Below are 23,517 nucleotides of genomic sequence, written 5' to 3'. Positions count from 1 at the left end.
TGGATACATTTAGGGAGCATGTAACTTAAACCCCGTTCCTTACAATGCGGAGTATATGGGCCATAAACTCCACATGGACCAGAATGAGAAGATGGTAATGTTCGGGGTCACATGTCCTGGCTGTGGAAGCCACAATACCAGTGAAGAACAACCTTGTTATTTATGAGGACGTTTACAGGTAAGTCCATTCAAGGTTAAAACACTGAAATTAATTTGCATTATATTGGGATTATTCAACATTGTTTTATTATGTTAGTATTGGCCACAATGGTAAATGTCAAAAAAGTCTGTATTTCCTTTGTCATTACTGTGGGCAGTTCAATGTGGCGTATCTGTCCATATAAAGTATAAGAATTTAAACTTAGCAGTCTTGTTTTATTACAGAGTAGCAGTTGCCAACAATGGCATGTGGGACCAAGTCAGAGTAGATCATGGCAGAGAGTTTTACCTGACTCTGTATATGCAAGAGAAGCTCAACACCGACACGACATTGACAGGCAGCCTTATGCGCAGACAGCTTCTTCAAGGGTCAATTTTGTCTGACTGAGCACATATCTAGATTTTTTTTTTTCAGTTTGGCTAAAGCATTTCCAGTGGTTATTTACCAAAAATAGTATCCGGAGACTTGTGTTTTATTGGTCTTGCATCTTATTTTCCAAACAGAATCTTCGTGTGGAAAGAATTTGGCCAGAAGTTAATAATCGGGTAAACTATCCCATTAAACGGGCCCTCGTTCACCTGCTGGACCAAGAGTTGCTTGATATGGAGGATAATGTGACCAAATTTTGTGTCGCCGACCTGGCATGCCAAGTAAGCCAAATTGGACTTGCAAGAGTTGTGCAGTCCTGGAATTGTCATAGGATACCAGCTGTGGTAGTATTTGTAGGTATAAAGCCGTATAACAACTGTTAAGGTTGTGTCATAAACTAAAAAAGCTTTTTACCCACACAACATTTTAGTCGGAGGGATACCAAACCAGCTTCTACCAAGAATCTCACAGGAGCTGCTGTCCACTGCTGCAGAGGCAGCAAACATGTACGAGCAGGAGTTGGGTATCCCTGACTTGGGTATCTGCCTCTGCAGTTGGCCCATTTTCATCTGAGGAAGATAGATGCCGTGCAGAGCAGCTGTTTGGAGAGAGCTTTCCAGACATGTCCCTTCTCTTTGACACAGTGGTCAACAATGACCGTAGAGTTTTTCAGGAGGCACTGTTTTATCTCATCAACATTAGAGAGGTATATGTAAGATAAATATACACAGGGGAGTGATCATTCACATTTGTTATATGTATATATTTGTATATGTATGTTAATCTGATGTATGTATGTTAATGATGCTTTTCATGCAATTTTGGGTAACTTCTTGATTCTTTTTGTCTGCTTTTTAAAAGTACTTACCTTTGCATAGGAAATATTTTTTTTAATCATTACATATAACAAAGGATTCTGAACTTACATGTTTGTAAAATTACAATATTTTGTGGTATTGTAACCTCAATTTTAGTTGAAATAAATACCAGTTCTCTTGGGGCCTCATATGTCTTTTAATGTCCAAAAGGTCATTGTAACAAGTATAAAATACATAACTCTTTAACAAATATAATAATTTAACATGTAACAAGTTATCACAGTACTAGATGGCAAAAGAGCTTCTTTTACATTTACGTCTGTGTACATGGCCAGAGTGAGACTGGAAAAAACGAACGTTACAGTTGAAACGTTCTAGAAGATATTCTGTAAGTGTATATTTGAAGCGCAAAAAGCATTACAAGCTTTTTAATCACATGAGTACTAGGCAGCCTCAGCACTGAACGTGCCATGTTATGCAACCTTCAAAAAGGGGGGGTTGCTTAAATAAGACCTCAAAAGTGCAGATAATTAAGAACTATTTACAAACATTTGTGGCTGCTGTAGTGAATACAACATACTAAATGAATAACTTCTCCAGTGGTGCCAATGCGTCAGAGAGAGCCACTTCGTGATTACTGTTCTCCAAGACTTTGGGCAGTAAGAATGGGGGCTGCTCCACTCCTCAATACATCCCTTACATCCAATTAAGCTTCTGCAGCAGGTTGAGAAAACTGGTTTATCAATAGGACCTGTTAAGTAAAAACATAGTTAAGCAGTGCTTTATAGGTGTTATTTTAATTGTGCAACATTAATGGCTTATCCAGTTGCAAATAATTGTTCTTTTTTTGTAGAATAATCTGACATTGAACCCAAGATAAAAGATTTAAACGTACTTATAGAACAATTTAGAAAATTACTGATGGCAAATGGGATATACATCAGCACAACATGATCTAAATGTTAGAAACATATAAAATGATTGTGTGAATGATGGTTAGAGGACTGGGGGCAGTCATGGTCTAATGGTTAGGAAAGCGGGCTTGTGACCAAATGGTTGCCAGTTCAAATTCTAGACCCAGCAGGCCTGGAAAGTGCAATTAGGAAAGGACCTAACCCCAAAATTACACCCCAGGCACACCCCTGCGTGCTGCCCACTGCTTCTGTACCACAATGCTGGCAAAAAGTCCCAAGGTTTCAAGTCAAAGTGATCTTGGAGAAAAAAAGTATTTAATCTTTGTACTAAACATTGTTCTGTGGCAAAATTTAGATGCTTGTAATATTGATATGTCTGCAATAACACAGTTTTCTTTGTTATGGTGGTGCAGGAGGTAGTGCTACCGTTCGGCAACCGGATGGTTGCAGGTTCGAGCCCCGGGTCCTCCTGACCCCATCGTTTCCACAGTAATACTGTCACCGTGAACCTCGTAATGGCCTCTGTCGTTGAGGTCGAAACAATTGAATCTGCCGTGAGGTTGGGGGAAAATGGCTACGTTGGCATCGTCGGTCAAATAAACAGTTTGCCTTTGTACCTGTGACAGATTTTGGGAGTACAGGAGAAGGTTCAATATGTATACACACGCACCCACAAACAGATTTTGGTCTAGCTTGAATATGTTTAACCTGATCACGGTAGTAAAGAATATGAGGCGCCATTTAGAAAATATTTAAAACTTTGGTCACACAAAACACATACTGTATATTAAACACAACACGCAGTCATATGAGAAACATTTAAGCACACATCCATACTACTGAAAACTTCAACTGTGTAAGTGTGAGTTAACTCACACTTGCTCATACAGAAGCTTTTCACACATGTATGTGCATACGTTAATTTCAATGTATGTGCGCGAGCGTTTCATATGTGTGTGTGTGTTTTCAGTAGCATGGATGTGTGCTTAAAAGTTTCACATATGACTGTACCATATGTATATATAACATTGAAGTAGTGTGGATTGACAAAAAATACATACCTGAAATACAACCGAGATCTTCTCTGTGGTCATACCTTCCTCCTTCAGAGTGACTCGTTTGCTGCCCAGGAACAACACAAAACTGTCCATTTCGATCAAATGCGACCTTTCTTTGCAAGTTTGCCAGTTTTCAGTTCAGTACAGTCATTTCCGGGTCACGGCGTTTGTATCAAATGAAAAAAAAAAAAAAATCGGATATGAGCGCTCGTTATCCGTTTTTTCCATTTTTGATTTGAGCGCAAAATGGGAAATCGGAAAACGAGCCATTATCCGTTTTGTCGTTTTGGTTTTGGAAACAAAAACTGAAAATACGAGTGGTTTTCCGTTTTTTTTTTTTGTTTTGGTTGCATATTGAAAAACGGATAAACGAATGATACACGGATTGGGCCCCCATCCCCGAGAACCTGTAGCGCACGAACTCTTAAAGATGGTTGATTGGATGGATATTTTTGAAGACCGATACAAAGCCTAAATGTAAAATAAAGCTAATTAGTTTTAAAACATCACAATATTCTTAAAAGGGAGTATATGCGTATTCGTTAAGCACAGCGCACAGATTAACAGTGCAAACAACTTTTGTCATACCAGTGTCTGACAATATATAAGATTAAATGGAAGCCCAAAACATTGTCTGATTGTGGCTATGGGTTCATATATTTTACATCAATATAGATTTCAAAATGTAGTCTGTCCGAAATACGTCTTGAATGACTGAATCTGAACGCTGCTTGCGCTAGAGACCCCTGTGGCTTTAAGAACGGCTTCCTCCTCAGTTCGGCTATCACATGATTTTGTCCTGTGACTGAAGACGCGGCAGGTAAAGCGATCTTTTAAGTTTTGCGTAGGTTATTGCAAACCTTGTCATTGATTATGATTTTGTAGGGTAAGAACAGATGATGATTAATGGGTTATTAAACTTGGCGAAAATGTTAAGTGATTGCCAATTGAGCTGTGCGTCTCCCCTGCCGTGTTAACGAAGCGGAGTGACCTGATTTGAAAGTTTGTGTTTGAGAGGGTGGATGGTAAAGTTAGTTTTTTTGCGCGTCTTTTTATATTTTAGCAGAAACAAACACAGGCCTTTTCCGTATAGGGAACATCGAAGCAGAAGGGGGAATACCTCCAGTAATATGGACAGCAAGTCTCTGGTGCAAGACAGACCCCCTGCTTACAGCGTCGCCCCTGGGGGATATGAATACGGGCAGCAGCCGCAGCATAACTATGGAGCGATCCGCACGTCTGGCCCGCCGCCGCAGGGCTATCAACCGCCTCTTCCGCCATATCAATATCCCAACGGGCCAGGCAAGTAGCGGGTATTTATAGTTTATCGCTGTCACTTCTCGAAAAGTTTTCTTTTCATAATTGGAAGAGTCTACTGTTACAGATCTCCCTCCTACTGTTTTAAGATGTCTTCCACATAGCCATTATTGATTGTGGTGTCTTTTGAATTTAAACGAATCATTGGTTGTTTTTCTTTCTTCCTTTTTCATAAAGTTGTCCGCTGTTAATATTTTTCTCAGCCTGATTTGCTTTGGTAGCATTTCCAGATATCTATAGTTTGATATCACTTAGAGATGACTTGGATTGCAGCGTTGGCCAAGCAGTGAAATTAAGTGTTTTGCTGGTTGCAAGTAATTTTGAAAACAGTTAATGTACCTCTGCCCTTCCTGGGTCAGTGCAAGATGACGCCTTGATACGTGCTTATGTTCTGCAGCGTGCTCACAGCTGCCATCTATTGGCCAGCAACCGAGTTACTCCAACACGTACACGATCATCCAGCCCTCTGTAGTGGTGGTGGGTGGATGCCCGGCTTGCAGGTATGGTCAGTGTGACAGAATGGGACGGGGGAGGGGAAATACCCAAAAGTGATTCATCTGCTCTTAGGAGTTGTTAATATGGGGTAGGATCCTTCACTGATTAAGGGGATTTGGTTGCCATTTCAGGACTGAGTAAGATACATAACATGGTGATAAGTAACTAGAATGTCCTGACACTTCCTGTGAGAACCACTTCCTTGTTGTGGTGTTGCATTAAAGCCCCTGTTTCGCTTTCTCAGAGTTGGTGTGCTGGAGGACGACTTCACTTGCTTAGGGCTCCTGTGTGCTATATTCTTCTTCCCCATTGGGATCATCTTCTGCCTTGCGCTGCGCCAGAGGCGATGTCCAAACTGTGGCGCCACCTTTGGGTAGAGGGACCAAACTGTGGTTTGGGCATTTCAGATTTTTTTTTCTCCATTTCATCTTCTACTACACACACACTGCCATATGTTTCCCAGAGATTCAAAGCAATATGATCAAGCAGTTTCTGATGAGCAATGTACCATCAGAAGTCTGTATTTAGATTAAAATTACCTGTCAAATTCCTAGCTGTTTGTCACTCTGTTTTGGTGCCTTAGTGATCTGAATCATTCTCTTCCCCCATCACAGCTTACCGGAAATATGGGATAAAAAATACATTTCAGAAATGATTCGCGTATATTTGCAGTTGGACTTACTCACATTTAATCCACCCTAAGAATAAATGTAACTTTCAGCTGGCTGCAGCTGGAAGAAATTCTTGAAGGTTTTTTTTTTTCCCTCCCTGTGATTCTTCTGTTGCTATGGCAACCTTCACTCTGTGTTTTTGACGTTTTAGGGATCAGTACCACTTGCTGGACTTAGGTGGCATGTCTGGCTGCGTCTGTCTTCCTTCAGCCCAGCCGGGTTGCTTTGTGCCCAAATGCCATGAGATTGTTGAGACAAAATGAGAGAGAGAGACCAAATCTTGCAGAGTGGCTTTCAGCCTCTGTCTCATTTTCCTTCTGTATGTTGCTGCTAGGGCCTCGCTGGTACCTACTATCCTTCCTCTCAGGATCACATGGTTGTGATGTTTGGAAAACAAAACAATCACACAGCAGTATTAACCTCCTCTCTGGAGTCATTCTGAGTTCATGAATACTCTGCTGTTCCATATTACCTCTCGATGCAATATGTATTTACATTAATCACCCTGTAAGGAAAGTACACACTGTTATGAATGTAATCCTGTTTATATGAATGTAAATATAATAAAATGAAATTGTATCCACAGCCTTGACTTCAGAGTACTTCAGTTTTATTTTGGATTGTAGATGGAAATTTGTGCATACGTGTTTCATCTGATTGAACTCTTATTGAACTCAAATGTATAACTGTAACTTGGTACTAGATCCTTGAAATTGCTGGATGTGAATTTATTTTATCTTTACAACAAAAATGTTTACAGAATGCCAGCCTTCAAAAGTGTCCCCAGTTGTGCCATGGTAAAGTTTCATACACAGATTAGTTTAAATGTTACAATGTGCAAACAATGGAAAATAGAACAGTTAGGAAGACAAATGATTTCTTCAATAGACAAAACTGAACAGTCTGCATCATCCTTAAACGGGCTGCTTACAACCACTCCTCGTTTCACAACAAAGTTCATTTTCAACAATCAGGTTAAGTAAAAATCACGGTAGCTTTGGCCTGACCGCGACTGTGTGCATGACTTCAGTCCTCCATACTCAATTTCCTTTATCCTTCAAAAAGTGGACATTAACATTTTGTAAATTCTACTTCAAATATCTCCATCACTCCGGCAAATATGGTCATAAATGCTTGCATTGGTTGATTTTTTATTTTTTTTAAATTGACTAACGTATTTGCCAGCGGTCACTGACCAAGGTGGTTGTTAAACAGGAAGTGGTTGTATTTGTTTTATTAGACAGCGTAAGAGCATTTGTAGTAGAAACACCTCAAAGGACATATTTCACAAATGCATATCCTGATACAATGTTACCAATAAGCGATCACTGCAAACTACACTGAGTGGCTGCACGGGTTCCCCAAAGGTCCAAGAGGCATCGCACTACTACAGTAGCAACAATGGACTCACACAGACAGAATCATGTCCCATTTTGTACACATTCTTCAAGGGTCTTATCGCTGCTACAAGTCAAAAGCAGAGATAGATCTCAACCGATGCCACTGTAAGACAAATCGCTGTATAGCGGTTGTGTTAACAGGGTGAGGTGATGGCTGTGTACAATTAACAAGTGTGATATGTAGAAAATATAAATCTATATTTAAAAGTATATAAATAATCTTTCTCCCTAAGTCAGATTGAGCATGCACAGTCTGAGGTGTACATGTATCGAATATAAATAAAACAGGAATACAAATACAAAAATTCTATCGAACACTCTGTAATCCCGCCCAGTTCAGCATCACTAAAGTAGCCTGAACTCTCACCAGCTACCAGGGTTTTGGTGCCACCCTGAAGCCTCAGGAACTTGATGACGTTTGCTGCAATAATGCAGTAGATTTGGGGTGTTGGTCCTGCAGCCTCTGATCTTTAAATGACTGGAGCTGATCTGTCGTTGGTGACTGTTGGCCGTAGTTTGACAGTAATAAAGGGATTCCCTCCCCTATGAGGTCAAAGAAAAAGTGTTAAGAGCCAAGCATTCCGGCAACGAGGCCAGTTAGAGTCAAAACATTTTCACATTAACGTTACTTACGCCAAGAAAGGGACTTTTGCAATACCATTGTGCTGTGACTCCTGAAAAACACATAAATATGGCAGAAATATCAGCTGGATACTACCTATTATGACTGACATAAAATACTAGCCTTTGAGGCGAAAAGATTAGCTTACACGCTAGTTTTGAGGACAGAAACCTAAGCATAGATGCTATCGTTTGGACAAACAAGCTAGGAGTGGCATCATCTGATTGGGTGGAAAGTTTAACTACTGGTCATGGGCCATATTGTGCAAGTTTCAACTATGCATAAGCAAGACTGTCTAGTCACAAGATGCAGAGCAGAAGGAATCCAGACCATCCTGAAATGCCACCCCATTCCATCTTTTGTTTTGTCTACATACTACATTGGAACAGTGTCTTATATACACACACAAAGAGTTTAACTGGAAAAGAAGGTCTGAGCTTCTTTTACTTTTATTGAAATCTCATACATTTTAGCAGAACTCATATAAAAAAGGGGTGATTTTTCACTCATGGGTCTGATGTGAGCTCTTGACACAATGATATTAAGTAAACTTTGAAATCTTTATGTATGCCCACCGGACATGAACACACGCACAGACTCGTTAAGAAATGGCTTTGCAGAGCTGTTAGCCAACATAGCCACTAGGGGGCAGCAGCGTCTTACGGGAAGTGAGGCTACACTGCAACCTGTGGAAAACGGCCCGTTTTACCTTCAACGGGGCCGACACCCTAGGATCTGTGGGGGAGGCCGTGGTCCTTCTGACGTCACACACAGACGGGGATGTGGGCAGGTGAGCCCAGGTCTGCTAGGTGGCGCTATACACCTCTCACCCCCTCACCACCAAGGAAAACGTAACAGTGCAAATGCTCACCACCCACTCTTTCAACAGAGTTCTTAGGAAGTGGGAATAAGGAAGTGCTTTTTATTGTTTCCCTGCTTGTTTAGCTGGAGTGTGTGTTATGCTGGATTTCCCCTGAAAAGCAGCAAAGTAAATAAAGCAAATAAATCTGCATACGATGATGATGATGAACGGTCATACCCTCAGCAGACGGTACCTTGTCTCCCCAAACTGACACGCACAGCCTGTGGCCCCCACAGTCACCCATGTTATACTGGGCCGCAGCTCTGGCCGATGGCTTTGAACTTGTGGAAACGTGATGGACATAATCGCTACTCTGACGCCCGCGGCTGATCCGGCACGCTGACCCAGGACGTGAATTAGCACACTCCTAGTAGCCTGCTTCAGCGAGGCCTTATCTGCATGCCCTCCAGGGAACCAGCAGTGAGGGGTAGGGAGAGGAAGGGGCCGGCATGCACTCTGACCGTGTTTTCGGGGTAGGGTGGGGCCGGAGGGTCTGAGGCAGCCCTGCTGGTTGCATCGCTGTAGTCTGGTGGGGGGAGTAACATGTCTGAGGGGTCCAGCTCAGTCAAGTTGACCACACTTTTACTGCGTGCCGGCTTGTCTGGCCTGTAGGTGGGTGGGAGGGGCCAAAGGGGATGGGGGAGGGGCCAGATGGGTGGGTGGAGGAGGGGCCGGGTCAGTCACCCTGGAGCACTAACCAATAACAGCATTAACAGTTCACGGCGCCAGACATCCCGCGTTACCTGGTGCTGGTGGACGGCTCTGTGTAGGGCTGGCAGTAGGAGGAAGGAAACCAGCCCCTCCTGCGGGACACAAACGTGAAGAAGCGTCACACTGTGAACTTGTGCGGCGCGCGGCTCAGCGGGATTGGATCGTGTTCCCGCGAGCAGAAGGTTTTCAGTTCAAATCCTGGAGTCGGCAAAGTGTTCTCACTTTTGAGTCCCTTAGCGAGGCCCGTCACCCCCAGGCTGACTCTGCTTTCTCAGGGTTTCGCATGTGTTTGGCTTCGGATAAAAGCTTTTATTAAATCAGTGTTAAATTCTCTAACCCACCCACACCTACCTTATCCCATACTGAAACCCTTCTGTGAGCAGTAGGGGGCAGTACAACTATATCGTGCAGGGAAACGACGCTGCGACTGTGGCGGAATTGTCTTCTGGGTGGGGACCCTGCTGTCTGGAACCCCCGCCCCCCTCAGATGGGCTTTCCCAACCAGATTCATGGCGTCCTCAGCTGCGGTTCGAGGTGCAGGGTCACACCGCCGCCGGCCCTGCCTGCCTGGGCCAAGCGGTAAACACTCACTGCTTGTTCTTGTCCAGCTCCCCGTACAGCCAACCGTCCTTCTCGTCTGGGATGAGCAGAGTGATGATGGCGCCTTCCTGGAAGCTCAGCAGAGTCTCGCTGCCCTCCCCCGTGTGTGGGAAGATGGTACGGACCTTGGGTCGCTTCAGCAGGTTGAGACCGGAGGTGAGGGAGGTCGACCGGGGGAGGCTGCCCTCCTCACGGCCCGCAGGTTCTGCAGGAACAAGGACTCAGCACACTGGCCTGGACACCAAACCCCTGTATGACTTGGTGTCAAACAGTAAACCCTAGATAAACACGTTTAGATAAAATCAATGGTCTAACTAAAGCTTTTATTGTACAGTTACATTGCAATGTAATGACAGCAAAGTTATCATTTGCTAAACAAATGAGCTCAGTAGGAAGATAATGATTTTCTTCTTAGTTCCCTGGGTAGCATCATGATGAAAATGGGCAGTGATTGGAGAAAGACCTGCCTGCAGGACTCTCATCATTGGCCACGCCCTTTGGCGGCTTGAACATGTTAGCCAATGGGCTGACGTTGGCATTCATGGGCGGAGCTGGAGGCAGAGTCACTGTGTCCGAGGGGTTCTAACGCAACAGAGGCAGGAGGGAGTGATGTAATTATTATTTTCCTTCAGCTTCCTCATCACAATATACTCGCTGCTGCAAATGTACTCGTACTTTATTCCAGTAATATTAGCAAGACTATTAACACTGTTCCATCAATAATACTATACAGCATAATTTCTGTGATGCTGGCAATGATGAAGATAATGCAGATGAGGATGAGGAGGAGAACGCTGAACCCACCTTGTTGCTGCGGTTCATTACGGGTGATGGCTGGGGGGTGTACGAGACCGGTATGCGCAGTCCCTCGATTACTGCCATGATGTTGTCCGGCACGATGGTGGCGTCGCCGCACTTGTCCTGCCAACTCTGGACCTTCTGCAGGAGCATTTCCTCTGCCTGTCAGTCAGACAGCCCAGCAACAGCATCATAGCAACAGCGTCATAGCAACAGAATCACAGGCTAGTCAGCCTCTATCAGACTGCACAAAAAAAGCATCATAGCAACCGCATCGTAGCAAAAAGATCACTGACTAGGATGTGTCCATCAGACAGCATAGTAACGGCGTCATAGCAACCGTGTTATAGCAACAGGGTCACAGAGTAGCCCGTGTCCATCAGACAGCATAGTAACGGCGTCATAGCAACCATGTCATAGCAACAGGGTCACAGAGTAGCCCGTGTCCGTCAGACAGCATAGTAACGGCGTCATAGCAACCATGTCATAGCAACAGGGTCACAGAGTAGCCCGTGTCCGTCAGACTACTGCAATAGCATCATAGCAACAGGGTCACAGACTAACTTATGTCCATCAGACGACATAAGAACCGTGTCATAGCAACAGGGTCGCAGACTAACTTATGCCCATCAGACGACATAAGAACCGTGTCATAGCAACAGGGTCGCAGACTAACTTATGCCCATCAGACGACATAAGAACCGTGTCATAGCAACAGGGTCGCAGACTAACTTATGCCCATCAGACGACATAAGAACCGTGTCATAGCAACAGGGTCGCAGACTAACTTATGCCCATCAGACGACATAGAAACCGTGTCACCATCACTGACACGCCCTCACTTTGTGATGGAAGGCGCTGAACTGGTAGGTGAGGGTGCAGTGCTTGTCGACCAGGAAACAGAACCTCCTCTTCTCCTCCAGGAGGGCCTCTTTGCAGCCGTCCGCTACAAAATTCTGCATCTCCATTTGTCGAGAGGTCAGAGTCTCCGCACACTGTGGGTAAGAGCCAAGCAGACAGCGTGAGTGTCACTCTGATGCTGACCTGACCACCACTCGCACCACCGGGGACACCAGAAGTCCGTCTGTCATTAAAGGTCCCTTGTAACCTGTATATATGTAACATAATGAGGACCACATAGGGCATGATGTGCCAGACGTCACTGATTATTTATTAGGTGATTACAGCCTATAGCCATCCAAACACTAATACAAAGGACATCATCATGAGTGCATTTATAGCAATTGATAATACTCTCCAAAAAAAAAACCTTAATATGCCTACACATACATAATCTATGGATATATACTAAAATTATTCATACTGTGAATTCTTGAATCTGATTGATTAGTTTTCTATAACCGCGCATGTAGTGCCAGGCAAGTGAATCATGGTAGTAAATCAATGTGCTATTTTAATGTTTAATTCTAACCAACGTTACTTCAAATTCTAGAACAGCCTTTCATGTAACCTTCCAGGTTCACGTCTGCTTTTCCTTTGTAAGACATTATGCACGACCTAAGCAAAGCTGCCCCATCAAACGCAGAAAGCAGCCACTAGAGACGTCGGGCAGGAAGGGAGTGGCACTCGCTCGCGTGAGGAACCGTCTGAGCGTCTCCTAGCCGACAGCAGGGAAACTCCGAGCCGATTCTCTCTAAATTATAACCCCCCCTGTCTCTTCCTTTTTTCCACTGCAGGGTTTCCATGGTGAACAAGAGAAGAGCTGATTGAGTGAAACGTTGAGTCAGGGAGGTGCAGCGTAGACCAATCATTTCAAACAGACATGTCTCCTGTCGGTGATGGGGGTAAACTGGTCCCCATTATCCCCAGCAAAACCAGACTGATAATAAGAAATCAAGACATTATGTTGTAACAAAAACAATAGTTTTCTATGCATTTTGATAGATATCATTACTTAACACACCCCACAGAAAAATGCTTGAAAATTAGTACACGATTATAGCCGGACATCTTGGAAAGCAAAGCTGCCTGGCAGTCAGATTGATGTTTACGCTTTTTGTTATTTCCAAGGCTGCCAGCTGCCCAAACTTAGAGTCACTTCTACCCAAATTTGGCTGACCTGTAGGGATCTGATACACTCAAATGTGCCACATTTATAATGGAAGTGACATGGGTGAAATGGTCTGGAAAGCAGTTTTCCCGATGCCTGGTGGTCCTGGGTAATGGTGCTTAGCCCTACTACAGATCAATAGGTCAATAGATCCTTGCATGTAGTTATACAAAGAAATACGACGGAACTACACTTCCCATCATGCCTTGCGCCCGACAGGATCATCGTGAAAAGGACCGCCGACGTGTTTCACGATTCATGCTCACCTCATTCTCCTTGCTCTCGTATTTGGTGGCATTCTTCCCCTGACTCTTCCTGCGAAGCTTCTTCAGATCCATCTGGGATTTCTCCATTGAGTCCTGCTTTATTTTGTGCTCCATTTGGTACCTCTTGAATGTGGCCTGTGAGGGACACAAAGTTCTCTTTTAGGCCCCTTTGAGACGGGCCCACGAAAGCCACTGATGCTGGCGGGTCTTCCTCTCTAAAAGGGGACCGCCCATTCATTTCTATGGGAGAAACCCTCATCCCAATCACGACACCCTTAACCTCTACCCATCCCTAACCTTAACCATAAGTAACCAACCCAAATACAAGACTTTTGCCATTTTTACTTTTTGATTGCATTCACAGATTTTTATAAAGCTGAGGTTATCCAAATGGGGACCTCAAAAGATGTCCCTAAAAGTAGGGAAATTTCAGGTTTTACTACACTTTGGGGACAATTTGGTCCTCAAATGTGATCAATGCAAACACACACGCACACACACACCTGTACTCATATCTTTGTGGGGACTATTCGTTCATTTATAAGAGCAAAACCCTAATCCCAGCAATGACAGCCTTAACCCCCTCCCCCCCCAGCCTTAACCTTAACCATAAGTAACTAAACAAAATACAGTCCTTTGGCATTTTAAGATTTTTGATTGCTGTCACAGATTTTTTATAAAATTGAATTTCCCTTTGTGGGGACTGAAAAAATGGTCCCCACAACATCAAAATAACAGGTTGTCCACACAATGTAATACCTGGACCACACACATACACACACTCTCTCACTCTCCCCAAGATGAAGAAGAGTCCTTCACATTATCCTGTAAAATGCACTGGTGACACACGTGACTCATGCCAACTCACGTTCATATATTTTACATCCATGTCTGTCTTGCGTTCCAGCTCAGAGAGGATCTCTTTGTGGAACTTTCGGAACTGCAAGAGATGGGAACATGAGGAAATAGCTAAGAGACATAACGAGGAGTGCGGAGATGGCACACTGAGTAGGGCGAACACCTTTCACAGCAGCCTCTCCCTTCGTTAGCCTTCGTTTTAATGTTATTTCTGATAAATGCCATTTCGTTTCGGATGAACCAGTGACAGACCACAATAGACTGGCTGACACTAGGTGGACTGACGGTCACAAGACTCAGAATCTGCTTTTCGATCTTATGAATAAACAATGATTTATAATTACATTCTCCATTTGCATCGGTGATCTTGATACAAACTGAGGATGCAAATAAGGCCGAGGTTGACCGGCTACTGGGACGGGACTCAAAGCGGAATCAGGACCCTGGCAACTAAGAGCAATTACGGCAGTTCTGTTCAGCCTGAATAACTTGTGTTGCTGAAGTTTCCGGAGCCTGCTGCCCATATGTGTGCCTGTGTGTGTGCGTGTGTACTGGTGTGTGTGCGTGTGTACTGGTGTGTGTGCCTGCAGATGCCCTGGGGCCATCAGTCGGGCATGCTCAAACCTGTTCCCTATCACGCCAGATACAAAATAACCAAACAGCTGCACCTCATAGGTTGTTTGCTCAAGCCTTTTGTGTGTTTTTTTTCTTCTTTACTTTGGACCTCTGCATCATCATAAAGAAACGACCATTACTGTGGTCTGTAAATAGCTGCGGGGGTCTTTGCCATTGTGTTAGTTTTATTGGGTGGGGTGGATGGCCAGACACGGCGCGACTGAGCGCACACGGAAAACAAGGACGGCGCTTACGTTCTCCTCCAGTTCAAGGTGAACGTTCCGGTGAACCTCGGAGATTTCCATCAACACGACCCCTGTGGGGAAACAGGTTGTCGGTAGGACTTTAAAAGGGAAGCACCATTATGCAGACCAGACGTTCATGTTTTGAAACACGAATGAGAGAACAGGTACTGAGGAAATCAATAAACTTAATACGATTGTGGAAGACAAACCAGAAAAAGACTAGCCAACAGGGGACAAAGAGACAGACACATCAGGCTTGTTGTTAAGTGTTTGTTAACTGTACAGTTGCTAACACACAACATATCACTTAACAGCCACTGCGCAGCGAGCCCTGGAGTTCACATGCGCAGTGCTAGATCATTCCCAGGTAGCCCCTAGAGCCCCCTAATACTCCCCAATCTGCATAATCTGACATGTCGACCTTGAGCCTCTCGGCTAATAGGCCGCAACACAAGCCCAGCCCCTTCCTCTATGTCACTTCCTGTCCCCACTGAAGTCTGATGAAAAGGCAGGTGGAGGCGTGGCCACTGAAGAGGGGGCAGGTGGGGGCCAGCAGCTGGGCTATCCCAGCCAACCAATGTGTCGATGATGCATGAATTACTTAGGTAATTAATCATAATGATAAGTAAATATACTGACGAGTAACAAAGGTGCCAACACCACGGTGAGAGAGGCCACATGTGAAGGTCAACAATCTGCCCACACATACAGATTCCCGTCGGACACAGATCTGAACTCTCCTGTGATAAATGGGCTGAACTTTGAGTAAGTAAACAGTGTGGCCTTGATCCACATTTGCATTCTGCTCGCGGCTCAGTCTGCTTTGCGTACGCAGCTCGCCGCTGGCACGGATGCGAGGTATCTAGGCAACGGACAGAGCCCTGCGCTGCTACCAGTGATCGACCGAAAGGTATGCGAGTGTGCATCGCTCCAAATGTACTGCAGAGGGGCTCAGGTAGCAGGCCCTGACTGCCAGCGTGTTACATTAAAACAGAACCGACCCAAAAATAAATAAATAAAAATTACACCTTATAAATATTTGCCTAATATCTTTTCAGTTCCACCTAACAATAAGGGAACTAAAATGTTGAACCAAAACAACAGCAGAGTCACGCATTACATTTCGAATAAGACAAAAAAAAAATACAGTGTTAATTAAATCAAGACTAGCATTCTTAAATCACACAGTCGAGCCTTTTTGTCCAACATGTGCCAGTGATGATCGGCAGCTGGAAGGCCGCCCACGAGCAGTGACTGCTGGGGGGGTGGGGGGGGGGGTTTGGCCACATCAGGGTAGCTGGCAGAAAGCCAGAGAAAAAGACACGGTTGCTGACATCACATTGTGTCGACTGAGGGGAATTACGGCGTTACAGCATTACTGCCCTGCTTCCCGGCAGGGTCACGGTTCGATACCCCGACACGGACAGCAGCGGTGCGGCTACATGGCGAATGTATCTGGCTGTGACAGATACAGGGCCGGCTTTGTGTTTACACTGTAACTGACCTTTATTTTCCTGGCAGCAAAGAAGCCATGTGACATATATGGCCGCACAATTTCAAAACATCTGCCATGTGGCACCAGCAGAGTTGGGTAATTCATGTCCAGAGTGTAAAAGTCCAGATCCGGATTTTGTTTCAACCGACCAGTGGAGTACTCTGTGACTGTGACTCTTTATGCGCAACTGGTTGGTTGAAACAAAATCCCAGTCTGGACTTTTACTCTCTGGACCTGAATTACCCAACTCTGGGCACCAGTGGCAATCGCCCAGTTATGAACAAGATCCGTTCTCTAATTCTAAGTCAAATTTGTAGGTAAGTTGGAACAAGTACATAGAATTCTTACTTAGCATAAGTCAGTCATGTTTGTCTTAGTACTGAGTATATGTTTACTATACGACACTGTACTGTACCTCGAGCCGCACAATGATTTTACAGGCCTCACAAAAGCAGCACATGTGTTTGCTATTACAAACCATTGTATTTAAGACGGATGTTTCATGTGATAGGCTTTATGGCAGTTTGTTCGTGAAGTTGTCCGTAAGTCATTCTTATCCTGGTGACTGCTTGTAACTAACTTATTATTTATTTAGTTTTTTATTTTTACAAATATATAACATGGACTATAAAACAATAACGCGTTTAATCTGAAATCTCAACTATGATCCTATCATCTGCAGATGAGAGATGTATAGAGGATGGGTTGACTATCAGGCAGAGCCAGTGAGAAACGTACAGTATATGTGTGTCACACACCCACTGAGCCAGTGAGAGACGCACAGTCTATGTGTGTCCCCCACCACTGAGCCAGTGAGAGACGCACAGTCTATGTGTGTCACGCACCCACTGAGCCAGTAAGAGACGTACAGTCTATGTGTCAGGCACCCACTGAACCAGTGAGAGATGTACAGTCTATGTGTGTCACACCCATTGAGCCAGGGAGAGACGTACAGTCTATGTGTGTCCCCCACCACTGAGCCAGTGAGAGACGTACAGTCTATGTGTCCCCCACCACTGAGCCAGTGAGAGATGTACAGTCTATATGTGTCACGCACCCACTGAGCCAGTGAGAGACACACAGTCTATGTGTGTCACACACCCACTGAGCCAGTGAGAGACATACAGTCTATGTGTGTCACGCACCCACTGAGCCAGTGAGAGACGTACAGTCTATGTGTGTCACGCACCCACTGAGCCAGTGAGAGACGTACAGTCTATGTGTGTCACACACCCACACCCCGTGGATTTTGATGGCCGACTTTGGCTCCCTGTCCAGCAAGTTCTTTCCTCTCTGTAATGTCAGGCAGAGCCATTCTCAAGGGAGCTAGCTTGTCAATTACTGGAGGTCTACCAACCGAGCGAGAAAAAGCTAAGGTCTGTCTTAGAGGTGCTCACACAAGCAGAAGTGAGCTTTGTTAGCAAAGTTGGTGCTGTGGCAGTGATCTAAGCCTCGCTTTCCACAGAGTCGTCTTATCGCTGACTGATACAGGGACGCCGTAATGAAAACACAGCACGGCTTGGGCTCCCATATCAAAAAACACATAAAAGGCAAAAGTCATGTGTTGCTGATATTAGCCTTGGCGTAAATAGTGATAGTTCTAGACTGGTGCCATAACTGAAATCCCGGGACCCTGAGAGTTCTTACATCTGTCCATTAGCTTTGCGCTAACATTCACTGCCAATTTTGTCTTATTATGATGTGCGGCGGACAAAGGGCCAAGAGCTATAGAGCAGGAGAAAATGTGCCGTGGACGTCAGGCAGCCGCAGTGCTGACACGGTAGATGTTTGTATGTGAAGGTCATCGACACAGAGCCCTTTGGTCGGCGATGGTCGTCAACACTGAGCCCTGAGACAGCGAAGGTCATTAACGCACAGCCAAAGCACAGCGAAGGTCATTAACGCACAGCCAAAGCACAGCGAAGGTCATTAACGCACAGCCAAAGCACAGCGAAGGTCATTAACGCACAGCCAAAGCACAGTGAAGGCTGTTGATATCCAGAGATATATACTCACCTAGCTCCCTGGAGACAGGGGAAATTGCAGCATTTTCCCCAATCTTTGAAACAGCATCGAAGTACGTCTTTCCGGCCAAGGTCATGGCTGCGAGAAGGGCGAATAGGAAGAGGGGTGTTTCTCTGAGTCCTAATTACACACATCACCAGTAATAAAAGGCACAAATCTGTCTGGCCCCATTGCCCTCATAAAGTGACAGCTTTCTCTTGCCAACCAGATACCTGTGCTTGAGTTTCATGATGGGCTGCATGGGGGTGTTAAATTTTACAGAGTAATAAAAACAAGCCATTTTTACAATGCGACAAACAGAATAATGTACTTTTACAACAGATGGTGAACAAACTCACATATATGGCAGAGCACTTCTGTATCAGTTAATAAATATCCGGTAACACTTTACATTAACTGCACCTTCATGATGCCTTTATAACGCATTCATAGAACATTCAGTGCCCCTACATAATACATTTATAGAGTATTCATAAGAAGCATGTAAGTATACCTTAATATCCTAACATACCTTAATATACACTAAAAACAAACATTATAATAATTTAATCTGAAAATGTTTCTTATTAATATATATTAAAGCTGTTATGGTATTTTAGGATGTTACTGTCATGATCTGCTCCGTCCGCTCCTGATGTGTGCCACGCCCACCTCGTTACCTCGTGTTCAGCCCTGATTGTGATCACCTGGGTCCTGTTATGTCTAGCTCGTCTTTTGTATTTAGTCCTCGTCTGAGTCCGTCTTCCCCCAGACTTGTCATTGTATTGTCCGTCGATGTCCATCTTTCGTGCAATAAACCCGCGTTTACCTGAATTCCTGGCTGCTCTCGCCTACTTCCCTGCTCGCCTCCAAGCCGAACGTGACAGTTACGGTATAGATACATGCTGACTATGAGTGTTCTATAATTGCATTATGAATGCATTATGATGATGAGTTCACTGAATGTTCTATTAATGCGTAATGAATGCTTCATGAAGGTGCAGTTAATGTAAGGCGTAACCAAGAGCTTACAGACTGTATACATGACCTATAGATACAATAGCCCATAGCTCTGCAGGCACATTGAAGGACCCTGGAGTACAGGTGCAACAGTCGAAGGGTCATCCTACCAGACGCAGCCTTCTCGTAGTTCTTCCCCAGGTTGATCAGGTTCCGCAGCCCTGGGTTGAACTGTTCCATGACATTCTGCAAGGACATGGGAGAGGATATCATGCAGGAACAATGGTCAGCATTTCCTCCTACATGTTCCCAGTGGGGTCACAGCTGCTTATACGGGCTTGCTAGCAGTAACACTGTCAGAAAAAAGGGTACAGCCTAGGTACAGTTTTGTACCCCAAGGTACAAACAACATTAATATACCCCAATGGTACAAAAATGTTCCCTAGTGTCCCTTTCTGTACCTTGAATTATGCTAAAAGGTACATTTACCTACAGCTAGGGTACACTTGGCAGATCCTTGAAGGTACAGCTCCAGTGATGAGTAATTGTACCCTCAAAGGTACAAATTGGTACTAATTTTCCTGACAGTGTACAGGTGTTTAGCTTACAGGAATTGCAGATCTTCCCCATCCATATGCTGTAAAACTGCAGGAATTAACAAAATTTCACACATATACATATCCGAATGTCTTCACTCTTTAAATATCAATCAATCAATCGTTAACAAAATAGATATTTTAAATTGGGGATCATAAAGGCCACAACAAATAACAGATTAATACTCCCACTCAGACTGAAACAAACAAACAATCTCATTCTTTGACTGCCACGGCAATGGTCTGGTGACAAATGGGGACGATATTCTGTGTGACCAGGCCCAGCTGTTTTTAAATAAAGCTAACAGAAGCCACTTTGTGTAAAGAAGCAGCAGCATAAAAAGGGAGAATGACCTGTCTCATATTTCAGGAAGGAGTCACCTATAGAGGAAGACTGTGGGATCAGAAAGTACAGCAGCAGGCAGAATGAATGTAAGACCAGGCATTTAACTTCTGAATATGGGTGGCAGCTTTTTCAGGATAAAGGTTTGTAACCTGAATGTGCAGTTAGTAGGAAGGACTCTTTTGTTCACTTATAAAGTCCATAACCTATACCGTCCTGAGATCCGGGAGGGAAAATGCTGGTGGAATGGTAAAAAGCACCCCTCCCCCAATACATGTGATGTCATAACTGCCCTCTTTAAGGAACAACAGGACTTAACAGAGTGGTGTAGACGTAGGAGCAAAAATGAGAGGACAAAACTGAATTGCTGGATCTCTGGACATGTCTCTAGTGGAATAAAACTATTAATCATTAAAAAAAAAAACAATAGTACAAATAAATATATGTTATTCATTAAAAAGCCAAACCTCAGAGTACAGATGATGTGTGTTGAAATAAAAATGTTAATAATTAAGCTGAAGTTTCTTAATTACAGAAATTCAGCAGTCTTGTTGGGGGAAAAAAGGGGTCTGTCTGTCAGGGAGAATCAGAAACTTCGAGATCGCATGTAAAAATGTGCTCTTCTGTCATACAACGGCTGCATGAACAAACAAGATTCAGCTTAGTGACAGCTTCAACTAGGACGTTAAAGTTCTTTCATAATGCTTTCATATAAATTAGTTTTCTTTACTGGTAACATGCAAACTTAGGATGTTAACCCAGGGAAACACAGGTCCTTGTCAGTCTAAGAACGGTTGAAGTTGGTCAGCCAAGTACATAAGTGTGTGAAGCAGGTCGCAATTACATTTGACAAGGAAAAGATCAAGATATACATTTCTTTGTGGCTCTTTCTCCATAAAATTATTTAGAAGTTGAGAAAAAAAAAAAACTCACAAGCAGTTGTGTCCAGGACAAAGATATTAAACAGAGCTTGCAGGTCTTTTAAAAATTCTCAAAATAAAAACATTGTTTACTGTTGCAAATTATTCGGTCAGCTGTGGTTCTGTTCTACTGTTATATTCAAGGATAACCCTGCACTATGCACAGAACTGGATGGACATTTCACATACATGAAAGTGCCACTCTGTTTCCATGGAAACTGCTCATATGTCAACTCTTGAGTTCTGTGAGATTAAACCCTCTACACTCTGAATGGATGAGACTCCAGGTCTGACTACACCTTAAGAAGCTCTAAAATGAAAAGAGACAATTAAAAGTGATGTTTTAAAGAAGGTTTCATAATTTGAACTTCTCGAAATGCACCTGATCTCATTCACAACTTCCCCATACTTTTTCTGGTAGGGTAAGACAAGCGCTGTATAGCCTATATACTTATGGTTAGATCAGTAGATGTTAAATGTATTCGCAAAGCTAATTCACGTCAGTCAGGTCATTTTTTTCATACTCAGAATGTTGACAACATGGAAATAGTCATCAGCACAGTTTACGTATAGTGACACGCCCTTTTCCAGGTACTTGGTTTCAGTTCAGATTAATTAAGATCGCTGAACGAAGAGCCGAAGGGGATTTGAAAAAGAACAACCCGTGACATATGTTGCGTTCATGTGCGCCTGAGCTTAAAATCACGGTGGGGTGGTGTTGCGAGTTCATGCGCAATTCTTCCTGTCCCATCGTGTTGAAACTGGGTGTGTCACGGGAACCAGTTAGGGCTTTAGTGGGGAAAAAGACACACCTGTGATCGCTGCGTAAGCCTGCTGTCGGTACCTATAGGCCTACTGTACCAATCATTTGTTAAATGGCGAAAAGAAACAATATTAAGTGTTTCTACCCCTTCCCTCCCAAATAAACACCTTGCGCCTGACAGCTTGTGTTTTAAATTAATAGCACTTCTCTTACAAGTAACGACAAATGCTGAGTAAAGTTTAAGTTTAAATTTGAACACAATGTTCACTACTGTCGATCTCTTGGTAGGCCTAATTCTTAATAAATAAAACGAACCAGTGGCCTAATTAGATTTAAAATTACACAGAACTATAAAATGATGCCAATGTATGACAATGTTCGATGACATTCCACTGGACAAAATGACCAATTTTCGCTTGATCACCTTACCTTATATGTACTTTCTGTAAGCTTGTTAACTTCTTCTGGATTCCTGGACATGTTTGTGTCCTTTGACGTTCTGGTTTAAAATCAATTAAAAGCCTCGATGGATATAAACACCCACCGAAAGAAATCAAAAACAACAAAGCCGTCGTACTAGTGCATCGATATCTCAACGACCATGGACCGGACACACTTGTTACTGCTGAATGACTGTAGCCCAAACGCAGCCCACAAGACTCCAGACGCAGGTGGATGTGGGGACTCACCGCCACGAGTGTCGAGCCGATTAAACGCTGAACTGTCAAAGTGGTGCGTGTGACGAGGCAGGAAAGGTAGGATGAGACACGTCACGCCTCCCCGGCGCAGTCCGACAAGGTGAGTTCTGGCTAGATCTCGGCACTTGGCGCTCCCAGTAGGTAGCAAAATGAGTTCCTTCGTCCTGAGCTTCCTCAAAATATTGACATTGTGTTTTTCCATTTCTCCCCCACATTTTCTAGCCATTTGAAATAAATCCACAAGGATAGACTAGATTCAAACAATAATAGAACGGCAGCAGAATTATATTGCTATAGCATATAATACTTTATATTTCTTAGATGGACAAATAATATATTTGCATGCATAGTGATAAAGTTACAGTAGTTCTTAGGGAACCATAATCGCGCCATGGATACTCCATTCATCGATTTCTGTTCCGCATTTTTATTTGCGCGTTGCGGTCGCCACTGACTTGCTGCCTGAAAAAATGAGGTTTTCCTTCCTCTCTGGCACTCTCTCAAAGGCTCTGAAGATTAATTTCAGGAATTATCTATCTGGGATTCCAGCATGTGTTTTGCTTGCGTTAAAGCTGTGAACACGTGTGCTTCACTAAAGATAACACATATTATGCACACCCAGACTGCGTTTGTGTGCGTTTAAAGACAAACACCGGGGATCAGAGAGCCAATTATCAATCGTTCTTTCGTATGGCTAACGTGCGTGCAGTACCGCCATCCCGCGGCCATTCTGATCGCTCCGTAGCTGAAACGAGGGGCTGTCGTGCACTTTCACTCCTCGCGCGACAGCAAAGGAAGGCAGCGAATGTGCGCTCGAGATGCGCGTGTTTCCATTTTGTATGTAGACACAGCACTCCCGAATTAGTAATTCATTTTCTTTAGGCAAAA

The 23,517-nt window shown here is 43.9% G+C and overlaps 2 protein-coding genes and 2 long non-coding RNA genes across 7 annotated transcripts; 2 read left to right on the top strand and 2 right to left on the bottom strand.

Annotated features, from left to right (window-relative positions):
* Positions 1–17: 17 nt before the first annotated feature.
* LOC140581618 (uncharacterized) lies at positions 18–1,529 on the top strand. Its single transcript, XR_011984717.1, has 2 exons — positions 18–178; positions 664–1,529. It is a non-coding gene; the product is annotated as an uncharacterized lncRNA (long non-coding RNA).
* On the bottom strand, positions 1,526–3,487 carry LOC111855957 (uncharacterized). Its single transcript, XR_002841008.2, has 3 exons — positions 3,323–3,487; positions 2,688–2,878; positions 1,526–2,098 (listed from the first exon to the last, which is right to left on the bottom strand). It is a non-coding gene; the product is annotated as an uncharacterized lncRNA (long non-coding RNA).
* A 218-nt stretch (positions 3,488–3,705) lies between these two features.
* On the top strand, positions 3,706–6,387 carry LOC111855956 (membrane protein BRI3-like). Of its 3 annotated transcripts, none has more exons than XM_023835497.2 (4): positions 3,706–4,139; positions 4,413–4,621; positions 5,034–5,136; positions 5,376–6,387. In XM_023835497.2, exons 2-4 carry the CDS (start codon positions 4,450–4,452, stop codon positions 5,506–5,508), a joined length of 408 nt encoding a protein of 135 aa, XP_023691265.1. In that variant the 5' UTR covers positions 3,706–4,139; positions 4,413–4,449; the 3' UTR covers positions 5,509–6,387. The 3 variants fall into 3 exon arrangements, with proteins under 3 accessions (XP_023691265.1, XP_023691264.1, XP_072560969.1); XM_023835496.2 differs by having other exon boundaries at positions 3,781–4,139; positions 4,383–4,621; XM_072704868.1 differs by lacking the exon at positions 3,706–4,139 and adding an exon at positions 4,182–4,205 and having other exon boundaries at positions 4,383–4,621.
* Positions 6,388–6,395: 8 nt separating this feature from the next.
* On the bottom strand, positions 6,396–22,830 carry LOC111855954 (BAR/IMD domain-containing adapter protein 2-like 1). Of its 2 annotated transcripts, XM_023835491.2 has the most exons (15): positions 22,621–22,830; positions 22,361–22,430; positions 19,480–19,555; positions 18,362–18,448; positions 14,860–14,921; positions 14,001–14,072; positions 13,133–13,267; positions 11,638–11,790; positions 10,802–10,957; positions 10,465–10,579; positions 9,989–10,202; positions 9,430–9,489; positions 9,148–9,292; positions 7,836–7,876; positions 6,396–7,745 (listed from the first exon to the last, which is right to left on the bottom strand). In XM_023835491.2, exons 2-15 carry the CDS (start codon positions 22,409–22,411, stop codon positions 7,673–7,675), a joined length of 1,440 nt encoding a protein of 479 aa, XP_023691259.1. In that variant the 5' UTR covers positions 22,412–22,430; positions 22,621–22,830; the 3' UTR covers positions 6,396–7,672. The 2 variants fall into 2 exon arrangements, with proteins under 2 accessions (XP_023691259.1, XP_023691258.1); XM_023835490.2 differs by having other exon boundaries at positions 22,361–22,829.
* Positions 22,831–23,517: the final 687 nt, after the last annotated feature.

This window comes from Paramormyrops kingsleyae, chromosome 22 (assembly GCF_048594095.1).
Source record: "Paramormyrops kingsleyae isolate MSU_618 chromosome 22, PKINGS_0.4, whole genome shotgun sequence".
Classification (NCBI taxonomy): domain Eukaryota; kingdom Metazoa; phylum Chordata; class Actinopteri; order Osteoglossiformes; family Mormyridae; genus Paramormyrops; species Paramormyrops kingsleyae.
This window is presented reverse-complemented; position numbering and strand designations above follow the sequence as displayed.